This window comes from Solanum pennellii, chromosome 4, assembly GCF_001406875.1.
Source record: "Solanum pennellii chromosome 4, SPENNV200".
Lineage (NCBI taxonomy): Eukaryota > Viridiplantae > Streptophyta > Magnoliopsida > Solanales > Solanaceae > Solanum > Solanum pennellii.
The window spans coordinates 15774190-15794144 of record NC_028640.1 but is presented as its reverse complement, the minus strand read 5'-3'; the positions used below and the strand labels follow the sequence as shown (position 1 = coordinate 15794144).

Here is a 19955-nt window from a genome sequence, read left to right as displayed (position 1 = left end):
TTTTCCAACTGAACATACTAAATATTTCCTGCAATTCGTTAAGGGTATCTTCCACACGTTATACTTCAACACCATCATATTTATTTTTCTGATACTAAAATAAAAGTTAATGAAGGGTTTTGGGTTTCCTCCAATTTAATGCCTTAGTTAACATCGTGGCACGAAGCAGTATAGAAACTGTCTTCCAGGAACAATTCTTCAATCAAAGCTAATTCCTGATAATCCCCGTGGTACAGTTTTAAATGCTTACCATTTACGATAAGTGTCGGTCTCTTTTTCCCACAACCTCTATTGCACCATTTGTGAATGCACAACTTACTCAAAATGGTCTAGACAATTTGGAATTCACCTTGCTGGGAAATATCTTAGCTGTGAGTTATATAACAACACCCAAATACCCTAAGTTGAATTCCCTCTAGACTATCCGTCTGTCATGCCATATCTTCATTTTTTTATTTGTAAATGGTAAGCTTTCATACGACTTGTGCCATAACTCATCTAATTCATTGAATTATGTGAGTCGCTCTTTTGAAGGCTTAGTCAAGTTTAGGTTAAAAACATTTGAGGCCCATAAGGCTTTGTGGTATAACTCAACAGGCAGATGGCATGATTTCTCCAAAACCAGCTGATATGGTGACATTCATATAGGTGTTTTGTAACAGGTTCGATATGCCCATAGTGGGTCGTTAAGCCTCCTAGACCATTCGGTTCAGTCACTGTTCACCATTTTGCTTGAATAAATTTCTCGATTTGACACCTCTACTTGGCCGTTTGTTTGAGGGTGAGATGGAGTTGCAATTTTGTGTTTCACGCCGTATTTGCTCAATGCATTATAGAAACACTTGTTGCAAAAGTGTGACCCACTGTCACTAATAATTGATCAAAGAGTACCAAACCATGAATATATTGATTTCTTTATGAATTGGACAACATTGCTTCCTTCATTATTTCAAAGTGCAATCGGTACCACCCATTTGGAGACATTATCCACATCTATTAAGATGTACTTGTTCCCAAATAAGATGAAAAATGGGCCCATGAAATCAATCCCCAAAACATCGAAAATTTCAATTTCTATGATGGGTGTGAGGGGGAGTTCATATCTCCTCGATATTCCTTCTTGTTGTTGAAATTAGGGGAACTTCTTTGCAAATTCATAAGCATTATTGTAAAGTGACGGCTAGTAATAACTACTTTGAAATACTTTGGCTGTTGTGCGGTTCCCACAGTGATGACTCACTACAAGTGATGGGTGTTGGGCATAAAGTATGTTTGTTTCTTCCTCTCTTGAAACACACCTTCTGATGACATTATCAGCATACTCACGAAACAAATATGGCTCATCCCAAAAATAATTTTACACATTAAAAAAAATCTCTTTTCTTGGTAATGATTTAACTCATTTGGCAGTAGTACACACACAATATAATTAGCAAAGTCAGTGTACCATAGCACCTGCGAGAGGGATAGAGTAAATACTTTATTGTTTTGAAATGAGTCATATTTTTCCTTGATCGATGATCCCTTGGTTTTCTAATCTTGAGAGTTGATCTTCCACATGATTTTAACATACTTTTTGATCTTTGACTTGGAATTCAGATTCCTCTAGCAGCAATACACTTGAAATCCTTCTTTGCCATGAGGTACCGAAGTGCTGGATTTTCTATATGCTTAAACACTTTGGTACCTAATAAGTATGCTTGGAACTTTTGAAACGTGTAGACCACTGCTAGTAGCTTGCTCAATAACTATATAATTTTGTTGCACGCTGTTCAGGTTTTTGCTTTCATAGCAAATTTGTTGGAAGAGTTTGTTTCCCTTCTTCTCCAAAACTAGTCCTAATGCCATACAACTCACATCACACATTACTTTGAATGATTCATTCCAATTAGTACTAATGATAATCAGTGTGGATATCAATATTTTGTTCAAGAACTCAAGGATTGCTACACAAGCTTTATTAAAATGGAACTGTACTTCCTTTTCCAATAATTTGCATAATGGAAGTGCCATCTTTTTGAAATCTTTGATGAATCTTCTATGGAACCAACATGACCTAGAAAACTGCGAACACCCTTGACTGAGATTGGTGGGGGTAAATGTTCGATAACTTCAATCTTTGCCTTATATACTTATAACCCTCTTTCTAACAATTTGTTCCCAAGAACAATGCCTTCCATTACCATGAAATGACATTTCTCTCAATTTAGGACAAGGTTTGTGTTCACACATCTTTGGAGCCCTTTCCCTAAATGGATCAAACAATCATCGAATGTATCTCCCACAACTGAAAAATCATAAATTAAAAGTTCCATGGAATCTTCTACCATGTCTGCGAAGATAGACAACATTCCCAATTGTAAAGTTGCTTATACATTACAGAGCCCAAACGTAATCCTTTTGAATGCAAATGTCTCGTAAAGGAAAGTGGAAATCTGATTGTACAAAGTGTAGACATAAAAACTACCATCCTCTTTGTATCAACCTTTCGAGCATTTGATCCATGAAGGGAATAAGAAAATGATATTTTTGGCTCCAAGAATTTAGTTTTCGATAATCCATGATAACCCTCCATCATTTTACAAGTCTAGTTGGGAAAAGCTCGCCATTTGCATTAGGGACCATTGTTATCCCACCTCTTCTGGGATACATTTTGTTGGGAGCACCAACTTACTATCTACGATAGGATAAATCACTTCACCATCAAGATAGTTGATGATTTCCTTTTTGACCACCTCTTGCATCGAAGGGTTTAATCTTCTCTGATGCTCCACAATGGCTTGCGTTCATTGTCCACCTGAATTTGTTGAGTGCATATGCCTTGAGGAATATCTACAATGTCACCTTTAGTCCGACCTACATCTTTGATGTATTTCCGCAGTAGTTCTGTGATTATTTTAACCAAATATTCAAGTAGACCAGTTGCAATGGTTACTAGCAATGTATTGTTGGCTTCCAAAAATCCGTATTTAAGATGTGATGGTAATACTTTCAGCTCCAAATCAGGGGATTATTCTTTTGATGGTCTAACAGGTGGACTCTCTCGATTCTTCAAATCAATTCCAATTTTACTAGATTTCGCACATGTCCCCAAAACTAGTTAGATCAGCAACTATTTCATCGCAATATGGATTTTTGATTCATCATAATAGAAATATCTGACTCGAGAGCTTTACTATTTTGTATTAGATGACTCAAACTTGCTATAACGACCTGCAAGTACACCATAGAAGTTAGCACAACCCTTAGGTCGGAAAAAGGCGTACTTGACCTTTCGAAGGAATTGTACTAGCCTTATAGCTATCATTCATTACATAAGAAATTAAAAGTAGTGCAGAATTTAAAACTTTTTAGGATAAAATAATAATAAGGAAAAGAAAACATCTTTTATAAATACTAAAGGATTGTCTCATCATCACAAGCCAACGTAAATACACAACATAAGTAGTTAAGGACACGACCTTTTATATTGAAAGAGAATACATAATAATTCCTTATAATTCTTAAAAGAAGGAACTAAAGAAACGTATATTATGCCGTCGAATATATAAGGACATACTTAGTCTTGAGAGAGTCGATTCCCAAGCTTGCCTTCTAACCTTCAACTTGCTTCCTACCTATACTTATAGAGTATAGAAAAGTATGGGGTTAGTACATATAATATTCTAATTATGACATATGTAAAATAATGCAAAAAGGGACAATTTAGTTGAAAAATACAAGTCATGCTATTTTGATAAAAGCATCATGAATCAAGTTACAAGGCTTCATTTAAAACAATCATTAGCACATAAAGTAAAACATCCATTTTTCTAAACACAAGAACATACTTGCAGTGAACCCACTTAATACAAACTCTTCCTATCCCAAGCTATTGTAAGACTCACATAGGTAAGACATGAAGAGATCGCCCATACAATCTATTCACTACACACCAAATTGATCCTTAAGACTACCAAGGACAAGCATACTTCATTTCATTTAACAAGTCAACATTCAATACTAAATACACTAGAGGAATCCCCACTTTCCTAAGGTAGGGTCATACTTTAGCCTTTACATGGAATCTCTAATAGCTATACCTACGCGGCCACATGGTTAAGGGATAAGGAGATTGCTATTAAGTGACTCCTTCCCTAATAATAAGGAGTACTCATCTCAAGAGGTACTTTTGGATACGACAGCTCTACTCACGAGGTGTACAAACCTCTCCTACAAATCCTCTCGATGCTAAGCATAACTCCCCACGGAGACTTAAACATTCATAGACTATTGGTTATGGGATAGATATTTAGTACCACATCTCAACTCACATGTACTTATCCCTAGAGGTTACGTTTGAATACCACATCTCAACTCACGAAGGGCATCAACTTCCAACCTATCTTAGAAAGCTCATTGAGAATAGTGAGGTTGATACTAAACACTTCATTTCAACTTACGAAGGGTGTTCACCCTAAAATCCCCCTTTTCATACTATAGGAATAGTAAGGATGGTCTAGACATTACATCTCCACTCACGAAGAGTGCCTAGCCTACAATCCCCCATTTCATTCATAACATCATTTTACACATTCAAAGTGTGTGTGAGTAAATCTGAGCACACTTTTCACATAATCACATTTGTTCAGATCATTTACTTCAAGACATGCTCATACCCACATTTAACATGATTAACATACATCATACTTCACATATCGTATAGATACTTCATTTAGACAGAAACTCTTTAAGATACACATTTCAACCTTCTAATAGACATCATACATATACATATCAAAATCACCACTTTAACTTCACATATCGTGCCTTCAAGTCCATTCTCAAAATACACATATAACTTCATCTACTTCAAATAAACACCTCCACCAAAGGTTGACCATAACACTCAAGAGTTACTTCAATATAACTTAACCAAGACAGAACAACTTACCCTTCTCCAACCCTTTACAACCTTTTCTCAATATTCCACAAAAAACATCATAATCAAGCATAATAAGGCACTAGATAATCACAATATAATATAGAGAAAACCATAGTTCTAACATTATCAAAACCATGCACATAAAACAAAATTCATAATCGAAAAGTTGAGGAATTGAATTGAGCATTGGGTCATTGAGTTTTTAACCTTAAAATCATCAACAAACATTGAAAAATCATATTACATTCATTAAAACGTTTACATGCAACACCCATGCTTAGAGTTCAAAATAGAAGAAGTTGGAGTTTGAAAACCTTTTTTGAAAAGCCTTGAAATTGTCTCCTTGAATGAAAGAAGAGTCAAGGATTAAATACCATACCTTACTATGAATAAAATCACGAATTTTTTTGAAGAAAACTTCCACAATCTTCAACCCCAGATCCACCATGAGTTCTAGCTCCAATGGAGTTTGGGAGAGCTTTAGGGATAGAAGAACTTTTGGGGTTTTGAAATTTTTGATTTCTAAATGAGATATTGGGGTTTTTGGTTGGGGGAATGGGTTAATAATGACCTACATTAAGTATATAACACCCCCCAAAATACCCAGAAGACTCCTACATTGATTGGAGCACTTTAGAGAAGTCAAACTTCACTTAACTTTTTCCGAATTATCGTTGGGGAACAAGTCCGCATCGTGGAGCTGTTCCATCAAGATTTTTGAAATTAAATTCTCGAAATAGGGGTACGCTACCTGGACATGATACACATATGTTTCACCAAGGCACATAACCCTGCTGCCTTTGGAAGCTTGATTGGCCAAAGTTTGGGTCCTCCTTTGGGACCCATAGGGTGGTTCACGGGGTGTCGTACCAAGGCGTTTTGACCCTAAACATGACCCTATAGGTGATAGGGTTGTCCCCACAGATTTTAGACTCCAAAAAACACACATAAAAACATACAACATACAAGGACACACTAGCACACAGACAAGATTAGTTTCTGAATGTCTTGGTCATTCCTTGACGTTTGACTTCCAAACATCACCAACTGACTTATAATGCTAAAATTAACAATATTATCACTTAATTAACTAATGAAGCCCATGTGAAGCTCTAGTTTCACTAATTTTAATTTTAGGGTCGTTACAATCTTCCCTACTTAGAACAACATTCATCCTCGAATGGTACTAAACACTTTCAAGGACATCAAGGACTCAACTAGCAGCATACCACACGTATCATCAAAGTTATAACATTCATATTCAATGCACAAACTCGCAAGGAACACCTACTTCATATCATTAAGCACTTTAATAAACACAAGCAAATTGGAACAAATTCTAGAATTTAAAGCACAACCTTATTTCATCACTTTCATTTCATTTATACACGAACCACCTTCCCCAACTTTAGACATTCTCATCACATCATTTAAAATATCAACATATAATAACATTTAAATCACACATTGGCACATGACATAACAACTTTTAAGCAAATATCATTCGCTACATATTGACATGAGAGGTATATATAAACTACAAACATATTCATGAAACTATGATATCATAAGGAGCATGAAAAATACCATATCATCAATGGAATTCATAACATAAGGATACATGAAAGTTATACTAATGCAAGACTACAGCACAAACCAAACTACTAAGGATTTTTTGTTTCGAGCTTGAGTAAGATTAAAGGAAGGATAAGGATACCAACTATCTTTCTACTCATCTCATGCTCCCCCACTTAGGGTAAACTCATCTAAACCACTTCAAAAAATAACTGAGGAACTTATGACTTACCAAGGACTTTACTCCAAATTAGTCGCTTCTTTAGCTCCGAGTGCAAAGAATCGGTTCCTCTTTGGAGCATTGTGATCTGGACCACCATGAGGATATTGGTTGACCTAGTTCTCCCTTCACTTGAGGATATATAAATCTCTCATCTTATTACCCCTATTAATAAATCCAAAGAAACCATCCGTGCCGGCAAGACACCTACCCAAGTGTTGTTTGTCCATAACTAGTACACCTAGGCCTCCCAAAAGCATAAACACAAAATTGAAATTTTTTGTTGGAAACCCTATTATTGTTCCACATGGGAGATTATTGATTATATAACCTGTTATTTGTCACACCCCCATCCTATAACCTAGATGAGACCAACGTCGTTAACCTCTTAGAGTTCGCAGATAAGCCTCTTCTTAGCTTTCATCACAATCATACAGTTAAATTTTGCGGAAAATTTAAAACTTTTTAATACTTATTGTAGTGTACTTAGACTTCATATAATTATTGCATAAGAGTGATATACTAATAAGCTCAAACTAAACAACCATCTATCAATCGATTAAACAATTGAAATAAGGAATTATAATATTAATAATAGTTTGCCAAACCAGCCTTAATACAATTGCTTGAACAAATGTTTTAAATGAAACTCTAGGGACAACATTCACTAGCTATGTATGATATAATAAAGCTATAATAACAAACGTTGGCATCCTCGAACTCAAAAGGACCCACTAATGTCTTGAGATCACTAATCCAAATCGCTTCTTCAATCTTCCCTAGAACATGCGCCTATAAAAATAGTAATACTATATGGCTCAGTACAAACTTGTACTAATTATGGGTATATAAACATAAGGACTATGAATGATCAAGGAAATCTCTTCCTATAGCAACATGCCGTTTATGGAAAGTGAAGTCATTATACTTTCCTAATTCGTTATTTGTGATTCATGGTATGAATATGACATGTTTTAATGCATTTAAAGCACACAACTCATTTTCTATATGAACATAAGACCTTGTAATCATGAACGTAATTCTAGAAAAACTCAAACAAATTTTAATAATTTATATCCCTTAGGCCGAGAGCTCACCTTTCCAATCTTAGTATATTTTTCAGTCTTTTCTTCTTTCTGTTGTGTAGTTCAATGATCTCTTTTGATCCTATGTTTTACTTATAAGTGCAATGATTCATTTTAGTCTCATACCTACAATGAATCAAGTAAGTAATCCAAAAGACTAAGAAAATGATTTGACTACCCTTACTACAAGTTATTCTTTCCATTCTAGTTAAATTGGGCATGAAGTCTTTATAAGCCAATATGTATTATCTATGCCCATTATTTGATAATTTGCATATTATAAATATGATGGGGCATATATTCATGCTCCAATTGATGAGTTATTATGTTTTTGCTCTTATAAGCCAATCTTTATTGGCTATGCCCATTATTTGATCATTACGCTTACTTAGTTCACTTTGAACTTAATTTTGTTCTTCTTTGATCTCATGTTCACTTTGAACATAATCTTCTTTCTTTCTTTCTGAAGAAATTTTTTAGCATTTAAATGACTTAGATCGTGTGAGCTAACATGAAATCCAGTGTCTTCCCCACACTGAAAAGAGGTGGTTAACAGGCTAATGTGAACCTAGATCATGTGAGTTAACATGAAATCCAGTGTCTTTCCCACACTGAAAAGAGGGGGTTCACCGGCTAAAGTAAAACTAAATCTAGAGCATTCAATCGAAATAGATCATATGAGCTAAATTTGAAATCAAGAGTCTTGCCCGCACCGAAAAGATGTGGTTTACCGGCCAAAGTGAAACCGAATACTACGTAGATCTCTTAAGTGGAATCCACTGGCTAATACCTATGCTGGCAACATAGTTCAAAGACTAGGAGATTTCAGAGAATCTTATCCACCTTGGTGGTAGTCTTGTCTCACGAGGCTTACATGTGCTGGTAGAATCTCATTGCTAGTCTATCGCTGCTTTGCTGAATTTCTTATACTTTACATCTTTTAGAGTTGACTCAAGCATTATGGAAGCTCGCTTCTAGTATGAGGTACACTTAGCTGAATAGATGACTGGTCATCCCTTTTTTGTACTTGACGAATATGAACTTAAAGCTTACATTATCATCATGGTGCTAGTGAGACTTGTCTCAAAGTTTCTTGCACCCTCTTATGTGAGTATCTTAGATGTAATCGTTTAAGTGTAAGTAATACTTGTCTAACTTTAACATTCTATATTAGGTCAATTTCATAACTCATATCTTTTAGTTATTTCATTGCTCACCTTATCTTTTACAACATTAATTGATAGTCTTGTAACAATTTTTATGGAAGTTATAAGGACTTATTCAAAATGCTATTATGCTGACAAGTTCGTGTGGATAGGGTATGTTGGGAAATGTCCCAATTATTGGCACACCCTATGTTATGATTTTATAGAGTTAAGATTGGTATGACTTTACATATTTTTGAAATAATATTTCTGGCCAATTTATTAGCTTAAATAAAACTATGTTATTATCACTAGCCAAGTCAATTATTTCATGAATACATTGCAGTAATATCATCATGTTAACCAGCAAACTTTTAACCTTTGATTATCCTATAAGAACAATTCAATGAACAACTTATAACAATTTCATCTTCTCGAACACAAGTAGGCATTACAATATTTATTATCTCATGTAAATAATACCCTAATAATATAGATCTAACTTATAGCTTTCATTCGACATTATAAATAATAGAACCTTCACATAATGATCGGTTAGCACCACATACCAACAACATGCTCGGGATTTACATTATACGTACTACAAGAATCGAAAATAGGGAGAACTAGGGAGATTAACATGCGATACACTTGGAACAAACCATAGTTTCGGTATTCTTAAATTCAAAACGTTTGAAAATCCTCTTGGGGAAAGGAATTCAAGATAGAAAACCCATACCTTACTGTAGAATTGATCTACAAAGATCACCTTGCACTTTGCACGAAAACCTTGAAGGACTGGCTTGAAATCACCTAAGGTTTTTCTTACGTTGTTCAATGTTTTTAAGTCATAGATTTTGTATTGATTAAACATAAGTCTAATACTTAGGAACTGAATATGACTAATTCAACTTAGACTAATTAACTTAATTAAATAAATTAATTAGATAATTACCAAAATGCCCCTCATAAATTGACTAGAAATAGGAAAACATTTGACTTAGCCAAATCTGAAACTTTCCTAAGGGTTTTGACTTTGACCTAGAATTTCAATTAACTAATTAAGTTGTTAATTTAATTAATTAAGTGACCTAGGGTAATTACTAAAGTACCCCTAAGTCACTAGGACCATAATAAACCCTTTTTGACCATCCTAGGTTAGGTACTTGAATGATTCTTGAGTTAGTTACTAGGCTAGTGTCACCTGGTTAGATCTTAGGATTTCAGGCACACTAGTTACTTTATTTTAGTTGGTTCTGGGTGAGTAAGATAGTTAGGTAAGTTATTTAGAGTCTAGAGTTTGTTAGGATTCTAGGCCGCACATGGCTTAAGCCGTTCACGCGCCTTCCCCCTAACCGCCCTAACCGAATTCGATTTGGATTTGTTTCTTGTCTCTTGGCCGGTTAGCACATGTGTTGCACATGTGTTGCTGCTCATTTCTTTTCAAAGGAACCTCACTATGTCCTTGGGCACTGCTTAATCTACATTATCATTTTAAATGATTATGTGCTATGGTTCCTAGTCTTTACGCTTGGATGCCTCGTACCCAATGTGCTAAGAATTTATGCTATTAGCTCAGGGTCTTCATTGAAGGTAAGATGCTAAGCAAGCTTGAATTGGGGCATTTGAACCAAAATGTATTTTAAGTTACTTGTTAATACATAGATTTTGGCTGACACCCTTAAGCCAATATTCTTTAACACGCCCAATATTACTCAATATTGGGCATTGGGATGCCTATGTACCCCAATACATATTCTTAAAACCTAATAGGCTCTTCACTAGACAAATACATTTTCTGGAATGTTACATTAAATTTTCATTGACATGGTTTATCCGACCTAGGCCTCTTTCCATCTCTATTCATATTCCTAAGTTTGGAGTCCTCAATTTATTAGGAAGACACCATGAGCTTAGGGATATCCATGTCATTATGGAGCATTGTCGTTCAACATTCTTTTTCAACCGTTTTAGAAATCTCCATCATGAACTTATTTGTTCTAGCCCTAGAGTTGGCTACCAAAGTTGGGGAATACTTAGAGAGTTGGGTGAACTTGCGATAATACTCCTTCACACTCATTCCCCCTTGGCTAAGGTACATGAATTCCACTAACTTCCTATCTCTCAACTGTATGGGAAAGAACCAATCGAGAAGGGCCGTTTTGAACACTTTCCAATCTACTGGACCTTTCCTTAAGGGTATCTCATCCCTCCATTTCTCAAACCACACTTGAGCCATATCTTTTAGTATGTAAGCGGCTAGTTCCGCTTTCTTTCTAGGAGTGACACCCATAACATCCACCATTTTGAATAGATCATCTATGAAGCCTTGTGGATCTTCATCCACCTTAGTGCCATGGAAAGTAGGAGGGTTCATCCTCATGAAATCACAAATTCTAGAAGCAGGAGTACTTGAATTGGTTGCGGTCCAACTCCTAGGTTAGCTTGGGAAACCACATGACTAGTGTCAACTTGAGCTTGAGTTGTCATGAGTTGAGTAAAAACTCTAAGAGAAGATCTTATCTCTGCATTAGTCATATACCCTTCAACATAGGGAGCTGAGGACTTTGGGGAATTAGAGGCATTTGGGGCACTTGAGGTCCTTGTTGTTCCGGAGGGGGAACGTCTCCATTCACCTCCTCTTGGTCGACTACAAGGACATGCTCATTTCGTAGGGAAATTCTCTCCTTAGCTACTTCTCCCTCCTTCCTTCTAGCGGGTGTCCTTCTTGTATTTATGTCCTATAAACACAAAGTGAAGAGGTTGGGAGAGACATCTTACAGAACTCAACTCTAAGGCACGACATTAGAATAATGAAGAAAGTGAAACTTCTACCATCCTATAGCCTCTCGTACATAGATGTGTCTCTACTCACACCGATTAACAAAACACTACTAGATGTGGCTTGTGAGGCATTGGACCCTAAACTATTTACTAAAACCATATTCTCTGATACCAAGTTTTTAAAGACCCTCAAGTAAACCCTTGAAGTTAGGGAAACCCTGAGGTCGAAACAAGGCGTACTTAACCTTTCAAAGTTCATGTACCAGCCTATTATCTATCATTAATTACATAAGACATGAAAAGTAGTGCGGAATTTAAAAATTTTCACGATAGATAATAATAAGGAAAAGAAAACATCTCTTATATATATTAATAAAGACACGACATAAATATCTTAAGGCTACGACCCTTTATGTTTAAAAAGAATACATAATAAGTCCTAATAATTTGTAAAAGAAGGAAATAAAGTAATATATACTATGACCTCAAATATATAAGGACATACTTAGTCTTGAGAGAGTCGATTCCAAGACTTGCCTTCTAACCTTCAACTTGATTCCAACCTAAGTTATAGAATATAAAAAAGTATGGGGTTAGTACAAACAATGTACTAAGTATGAGAAATGCAAAACCATGCAAAAAGGGACAATTCAGTAGAAACATACAAGTCATGATATTTTGATAAAATATTCTTGAATCAAGTTTCAAGGCATCATTTAAAACCATCATTTTGCACATAAAGAAAAACATCCATTTTTCTTAACATAAGAACATACTTGCAGTGAACCCACTTAAAAAAAACTCTTACTATCCCAAGTTATCCCCAGACTCACTTAGGTAAGACATAAAGAGATCGCCAATACAATCTCTTCAATACACACCCAAGTGATCTTTAAGACTACCAAGGACAAGCATACTTAATTTCATTTGACAAGTCAACATTCAATAATAAAGGCAGTAGAGGAACATATTTTATTTTAAGAACTTCACATAAGTGACTTTCTCCAATGGGATTTTTAAGTTACACTAAGTGCAATGTGCGAGTAGCATCGCATACTACTACTCCCACTTAGTTTTCCATGAATGTTTCCCTTGGATCAAGCACACTAAAAATTATCAATCATCACTGCATCATATACAAAAAATCTTCAACGTGCTTCTTTAATATATGACTTAAAGTCTGATTACATTCATTTACATCAAATCATGACTTATTCATTCATTTACATATAAAGCCACACCAAGACCAATCCCATGCCTACTTGTGCAATAGATAGATAGCGTCCCATTCCACCACCTACCCTAAGTATTACACCCTTAAGAATACTTAGATCATTTATATTCATTTGTGGTGCCTAGATTTAACCAACATAGACCAAGAGATCTTTACACGGAATACAAGTATTAAACCTTATCGGATAAAGGATCCCACTTTCCTATTGTAGGGTCATACTCTAGCCTTTACATGGAATCTCCAATAGCTATACTTACGCGGGCACATAGTTAAGGGATAAGGAGATTGATACTAAGTGACTCATTCTCTACTAACCAGGAGTACTCATCTCAATAGGTACTTTTGGAATGATATGTCTACTCACGAATTGTACCCACCTCTCTTACAAATCCTCTCGGGTCTAAGCATAACTCCCCCATGGAGCCTTAAAAATTCAATGACTATAGGTTAAGGGATTGCTATTCAGCACCACATCTCAACTCACAAAGTGTATTTATCCCTAGAGGATACGTTTTAATACCACATCTCAACTCACGAAGGGAATCAACCTCCAACCTATCTTAGAATGCTCATTTGGAATAGTGAGGTTGATACTAAACACTTCATCTCAACTCACAAAGAGTGTTCACCCTAAAATCCCCCTTTTCATACTATAGGAATAGTAAGTATAATCTAGACACTTCATGTCCACTCACGAAGAAAGCTTACCTTACAATCCCCATTTCGTTCATAACTTCATTTCATACATTAATAGTGTGTGTGAGTACATATGAGAACACTTTTCACATAATCATATTTTTTCACATCATATACTTCTAGACAAGCTCATACCCACATTTAACATGATTAACATACATCATACTTCACATATTGTATACAAATTTCATTTTGACAAAAACTTTTCAAGATACTCATTTCAACCTTCTAATACACATAATGCATATACATATCAAAATCACCCCTTTTACTTCACATATCATGCCTTGAAGTCCATTCTCAAAATACACATATAAATTCATATACTTCAAATAAACACCGCCACCAAAGGTGGACCATACCACTCAAGAGTTACTTCAATATAACTTAACCAAGATAGAACAACTTACCCTTCTCCAAACCTTTTACCACCTTTTCTCAATATTTAACCAAAGACATCATAATAAAGTAAAATAAAGCAGTAGATAATAACAATATAATATAGATGCAACCATAGTTCTAACATTATCAAACCATGCACATAAAACCCATTTAATAAGATAAAAGTTGAGGAATTGTATTGAGCATTGGGTCATTGAGTTTTTTAAACTTAAAATCATAAAATAACATTGAAAAATAACATATTACATTCATTAAAAGGTTTTCATGGAAGACCCATGCTTAGAGTTCAAAATAGAAGAAGTTCGAGTTTGAAAACAATTTGTGAAAAGTCATATAATGGGATCCTTGAAAGAAAGGATAGTCAAGGATGAACTAGCATACCTTAATATGAATAAACTCACAAAATTTGTGAAGAAAACGTCCGAAATCTTCAACCCCAGCTCCACCATGATTTCTAGCTCCAATGGAGTTTAGGAGAACTTTAGGGATAGAAGAACTTTTGAGGGTTTTGAAATTTTCGACTTATAAATGAGAGCTTGGGGTTTTTGGTTGGGGTAATGGGGTTATAATGACCTACAATAAGTATATAACACACCCCCAAAATACCCAGAAGACTCCTACATTGATTGGAGCACTTTAGAGAAGTCAAACTTCACTTAACTTTTTTAGAATTATCGTCGGGGAACAAGTCTGCATCGTGGAGCTGTTCCCAAATATTTTGGAAATTAAGTTCTCGACATAGGTGTGCACGAACTTGGCGCTACGCGCATGTGTTTCACCAAGGCACAAAACCCTGCTGCCTTGGGCAGCTTGCTTGGCCAAAGTTTGGATCCCCAAGGGTGGTTCCTGGGGTGTCGTATCCAGTCGTTTTGACCCTAAACATTACCATGTAGGTAATAGGGTCATCCCCACTGATTTTAGACTCCAAAACACACACATAAAAACATGCAACATACAAGGACACTCTAGCACACACACAAGACCAGTTTTCGAACGTCATGGTCGTCCCTTGACGTTTGACTTCCGAACTTCATCAACTGACTTTTAAAGCTGATATTCACTATTTTACCTATTTTTCTTTTTGGGTCGTTACAATCTCCCCCACATAGAACAACATTCGTCCTCAAATGACACTAAACACTTTCAAGGACATCAAGGACTCAACTAGAAGCATACCACACATATAATTATCAAAGTTACAAAATTCATAGTCCATCCAACAAACTCTCAAGGAACACGAACTTCATATCATTAATCAGTTTAAGCAACACAAGCAAATTGGAATGAATTCCACAATTGAAAGCACGCCCTTACTTCATTACTTTCATTTCATTTATGGAGGAACTACCTTCCCCAACGTTAGACATGCTCATCACATCATTTAAAATATCAACATGTAATAACTTTCAAACCAATCATTGGCACATTACATAACAACTTTTAAGAAATTAAGCAAATATCATTTGCTACATGACATGAGTGGTATAGATCAACTACAAACCTATTCATGAAACTATGATATCATAAGGAGCATTTGAAATACCATATCATCAATTGAATTCATAACATAAGGAGATGTGAAACTCATGCTAATGCAAGACTCCAAAACAAACAAAACTACTAAGTATTTTTGGTCTCAAGCTTGAGAAAGAATAAAGGATGGATAAGGATGCCAACTATATTTCTACTCTACTCATTCTGCCCCACTTGGTGTAAGCTCATATAAACCAATAAACAACACGAAGGAACTTATGACTTACCAAGGCCTTTAGTCCAGATTAGTCTCTTGTTTAGCTCCGAGTGCATAGAAATGATTCGTCTTTGGAGTTGGGATCCAGACCACCATGAGGAGATTGGTTGACCTCTTTCCCCGTTTCCTTGAGACAAGGGAAATCTCTCATCTTATGACCAGTATTACCACATTCAAAGCAACCATAAGTGCCGGCAAGACACCTACCTAAGTGTTGTTTCCAACAACTAGTACACCTAGGCCTCTCAAAAGCATAACCACCACCTTGAGAATTTTTGTTGGACACCCTATAATTGTTCCCCACGGGAGATTCTGGATTGTAGAACCTTTTCTTAATTTTTGGTTGACTTGGTTCATCCGACCTAGGCCTCTTTCCATCACTATGCATCTCCCTCAATTTGGATTCCTCAATTTGTTGAGTATACACCATGAGCCTAGAGATATCCATATCATTATGGAACATTGCCGTTTGACATTCTTTTTCAACCATGCTAGAAATCCCAGGAACTTATTTATTCTAGCCCTAGAGTTGGCTACCAAAGTTGGGCATACTTAGAGAGTTGGGTGAAATTTAGAAAATACTTCTTCACACTCTTTCCCCCTTGGCGAAGTTTCATGAATTTCACTAACTTTCTCTCCCTCAACTCTATAGGAAATAACCTATCGAGAAAGGAGGTTTTGAACACTTCCCAATATACCGGAACTTCCCTTAAGGGTCTTTCATCCCTCCATTTCTTAAAACACACTTGAACCCATCTTTTAGTTGGTAAGCAACTAATTCCGCTTGCTCTTTAGGAGTAACACTCATAGCATCCACAACTTTGAATACCTCATATATAAAGCCTTGTGGATCTTCATTCATATTAGTGCCATGGAAAGTAGGAGAGTTCATCCTCATGAAATCATGAATTCTAGAAGCGATTGTACTTGCATTAGGTTGAGGTCCAACTCCAAGTTTTACTTGGGCAACCACATTATTAGTGACGACTTGATCTTGAGTCGTCATAAGTTGAGTCAAAAATCAAAGAGCAACACTTATCTCCACATTAGTCATATCCCCTTCAATATAGGGAGCTTGAGCACCTTTGGGAATTAAAGGCATTTGGGGCACTGGAGGTTCCAAAGGGGGAACCTCTTTATTTACACCCTCTTGGTCGACTATAGGGACATGCTCATTTTGTAGGGGAATTCTCTCCTTAGCTATTTCTCCCTCCTCTCTTCTAACGGGTGTCCTTATCATATTAATGTCCTATACACACAAAGAGAGAGGTTGAGAGAGACATCTTATAGAACTCAACGCTAAGGCACAATATAAGAATAATGAAGAAAGTGAAACTTCTATCGTCTTATAGCCTCTCGTCCACAGATGTGTCGCTACTCACACCAATGAACAAGACTGTACTAGATGTGGCTTGTGAGACATTCTACCTTAAACTATTTCCCAAAACCTTATGCTCTGATACCAAGTTTGTAATGACCCGCAAGTACACTTTAGAAGTTAGGTTAACCCATAGGTCGGAACAAGGTGTACTCGACCTTTCGAAGGTCTTGTACTAGTCTGTGAGATATCATTCATTACATAAGAAATGAAAAGTAGTGCGGAATTTAAAACTTTTTATGATATATAATAATAAGGAAAAGAAAACATCTTTTATAAATACTAAAGGATTGTCTCATTGTCACAAGCCAACTTAAAGATACGACATAAATATCTTAGGGACGCGACCCTTTACATTGAAAGAGAATGCCTAATAAGTCTTAACAATTCTTAAAAGAAGGAAATAACGAAATATAGACTATGCTCTTGAATATATAAGGACATACTTAGTCTTGAGAGAGTCGATTCCAAGCCTTCCTTCTAACCTTCAACTTGCTTCCAAGATATACTTTTAGAGTATAGAAAAGTATGGGGTTAGCACAAAAAATGTACTGAGTATGTCATATGCAAAACCATGCAAAAAGGGACAATTTAATTGAAACATACAAGTCATGCTATTTTTATAAAAGCTTCATGAATAAAGTTACAAGGCATCATTTAAAGACAAAATTTAGCACTTAAAGCAAAATATCCATTCTTCTTTACATAAGAACATACTTGCAGTGAACCCACTTGAAACAAACTCTTCACATCCCAAGTTATCCTAAGACTCACTTAGGATAGAAATGAAGAAATCGCCCATACAATCTCTTGACTACACACCCAAGTGATCCTTAAGACTACCAAGGACATACATACCTCATTTAATTTAACAAGTCAACATTCAATACTTAAGGCACTGGAGGAACATATTTGCATTTAAGAACATCATATAAGTTCCCTTCTCCAATGGGATTCGTAAGTTACACTAAGTGAAATGTGAGAGTAGCATCCCATACTAATACTTCCATATTGTGTTCCTCGAATGTTTCCATTTGATCAAGAACACCAAAATCATTAATCATAACTTCATCAGATACAACAAAAATTCAACCTGCTTGTTTAAACATAAGACTTAAAGTCAAATAACTTTCATTTATATCAAATCATGACCCATTCATGCATTTACATATAAGGGGACACCAAGACTCCATCCAAATGCGTACTTGTGCAATGGATATATAGCTTCCCATTCAACCACCTACCCTAAGTAGTACACCCTTAAGAAGACTTAGGTCATTTACATTCATTTGTGGGACCTAGATTTAACTGACATAGACCATGAGATATAGACATGAAATCCCGGTATTAATCCTTACCGGATAAGGGATCCCCACTTGCCTAAGGTAGAGTCAAACTTTATACTTTGTATGGAATCTCCAATAGCTATACTTACTCGGGCACATAGTTAAGGGATAAGGAGATTGCTACTACGTGACTAACAATTAATGAAGAGTACTCATCTCAAGAGGTAATTTTGGATACGACATCTCTACTCACGAAGTGTACCCACATCTCCTTCAAATCCTCTCGGTGCTAAGCATAAATCCACCACAGGGACTTAAACTTTCAAAGATTATAGTTTCAGGGATAGCTATTTAGTACCACATCTCAACTCACGATGTGTACTTATCCCTAGAGGTTACTTTTGAATACCACATCTCAACTCATTAAGCGCATCAACCTCCATCCTATCTTAGAAAGCTCATTGGGAACAGTGAGGTTGATTCTAAACACTTCATCTCAACTCACGAAGAGTTTTCACCTCAGAATCTTCCTTTGCATACTATAGGAATAGTAAGGATGGTCTAGACACTTCATCTCCACTCACGAAGAGTGTCTACCCTACAATCCCCTATTTTATTCATATATTCATTTCATAAATTCAAAGTGTATATGAGTATATCTGAGCACTCTTTACAACTAATCACATTTGTTCACATAATTTACTTCTAGACATGCTCATACAAACATTTAACATGATTAACATACATCATACTTCACATAGAGTATACATACTTCATTTAGACAAAAACTCTTCTAGATACTCATTCAACCTTCTAATACACGTCATGCATATACATATCAAAATCACCCCTTTAACTTCACATAGCATTCCTTGAATTATATTCTCACAATACACGTATAAATTTATATACTTCAGAAAAACACTGCCACATAAGGTGGACCATAACACTAAATATAACTTAACCAAGATAGAACAACTTACCCTTCTCCAAGAATTTAAAACCTTTTCTCAATATTTCACCAAAAAATAATAATAAAGCATAACAAGGTAGTAGATAACCACAATATAATACAGAGAAAACCATAGTTCTAAAATTATAAAATAATACACATAAAACCCACTTCATATGCCAAAAATTGAGGAATTGTATTGAGTATTTGGTCATTGAGTTTTTTTAAAACTTAAATCATCAACAAACATTGAAAAATATCATATTACATTCATTAAAAAATTTCATGGAAGACCCATGCTTATAGTTCAAAATAGAAGAAGTTGGAGTTTGAAAACCCTTTTTGAAACGTCTTGAAATGGGATCGTTGAATGAAAGAATAGTCGAGGATAATCTAACATACCTTAATATGAAAAAACCCACGTAATTTGGTGAAGAAAACGTCCGCAACCTTCAACCCCAGCTCCACCTTGAGTTCTAGCTCCAATGGACTATGGGAGAGCTTTCGGGAGAGAACTTCTGAGG

At 35.7% G+C, this 19955-nt stretch overlaps 1 protein-coding gene across 1 annotated transcript; it reads right to left on the bottom strand.

The window, feature by feature from the left end:
- Positions 1-15855: 15855 nt before the first annotated feature.
- Positions 15856-16821, bottom strand: LOC114076856. The gene is made up of 2 exons (XM_027916561.1): positions 16562-16821; positions 15856-16249 (listed from the first exon to the last, which is right to left on the bottom strand). The coding sequence occupies exons 1-2, from the start codon at positions 16819-16821 to the stop codon at positions 15856-15858; spliced, it is 654 nt and encodes a 217-aa protein (XP_027772362.1).
- Positions 16822-19955: the final 3134 nt, after the last annotated feature.

Coding starts and splice junctions, on each gene's coding strand:
- LOC114076856 (XM_027916561.1), bottom strand. CDS start 16,821: ATGACGACTCAAGATCAAGTCGTCACTAATAATGTGGTTGCCCAAGTA. Junction 16,250..16,561: donor CAACTAAAAGATGGGTTCAA/GTGTGTTTTAAG, acceptor GGATATCTCTAG/GCTCATGGTGTATACTCAAC.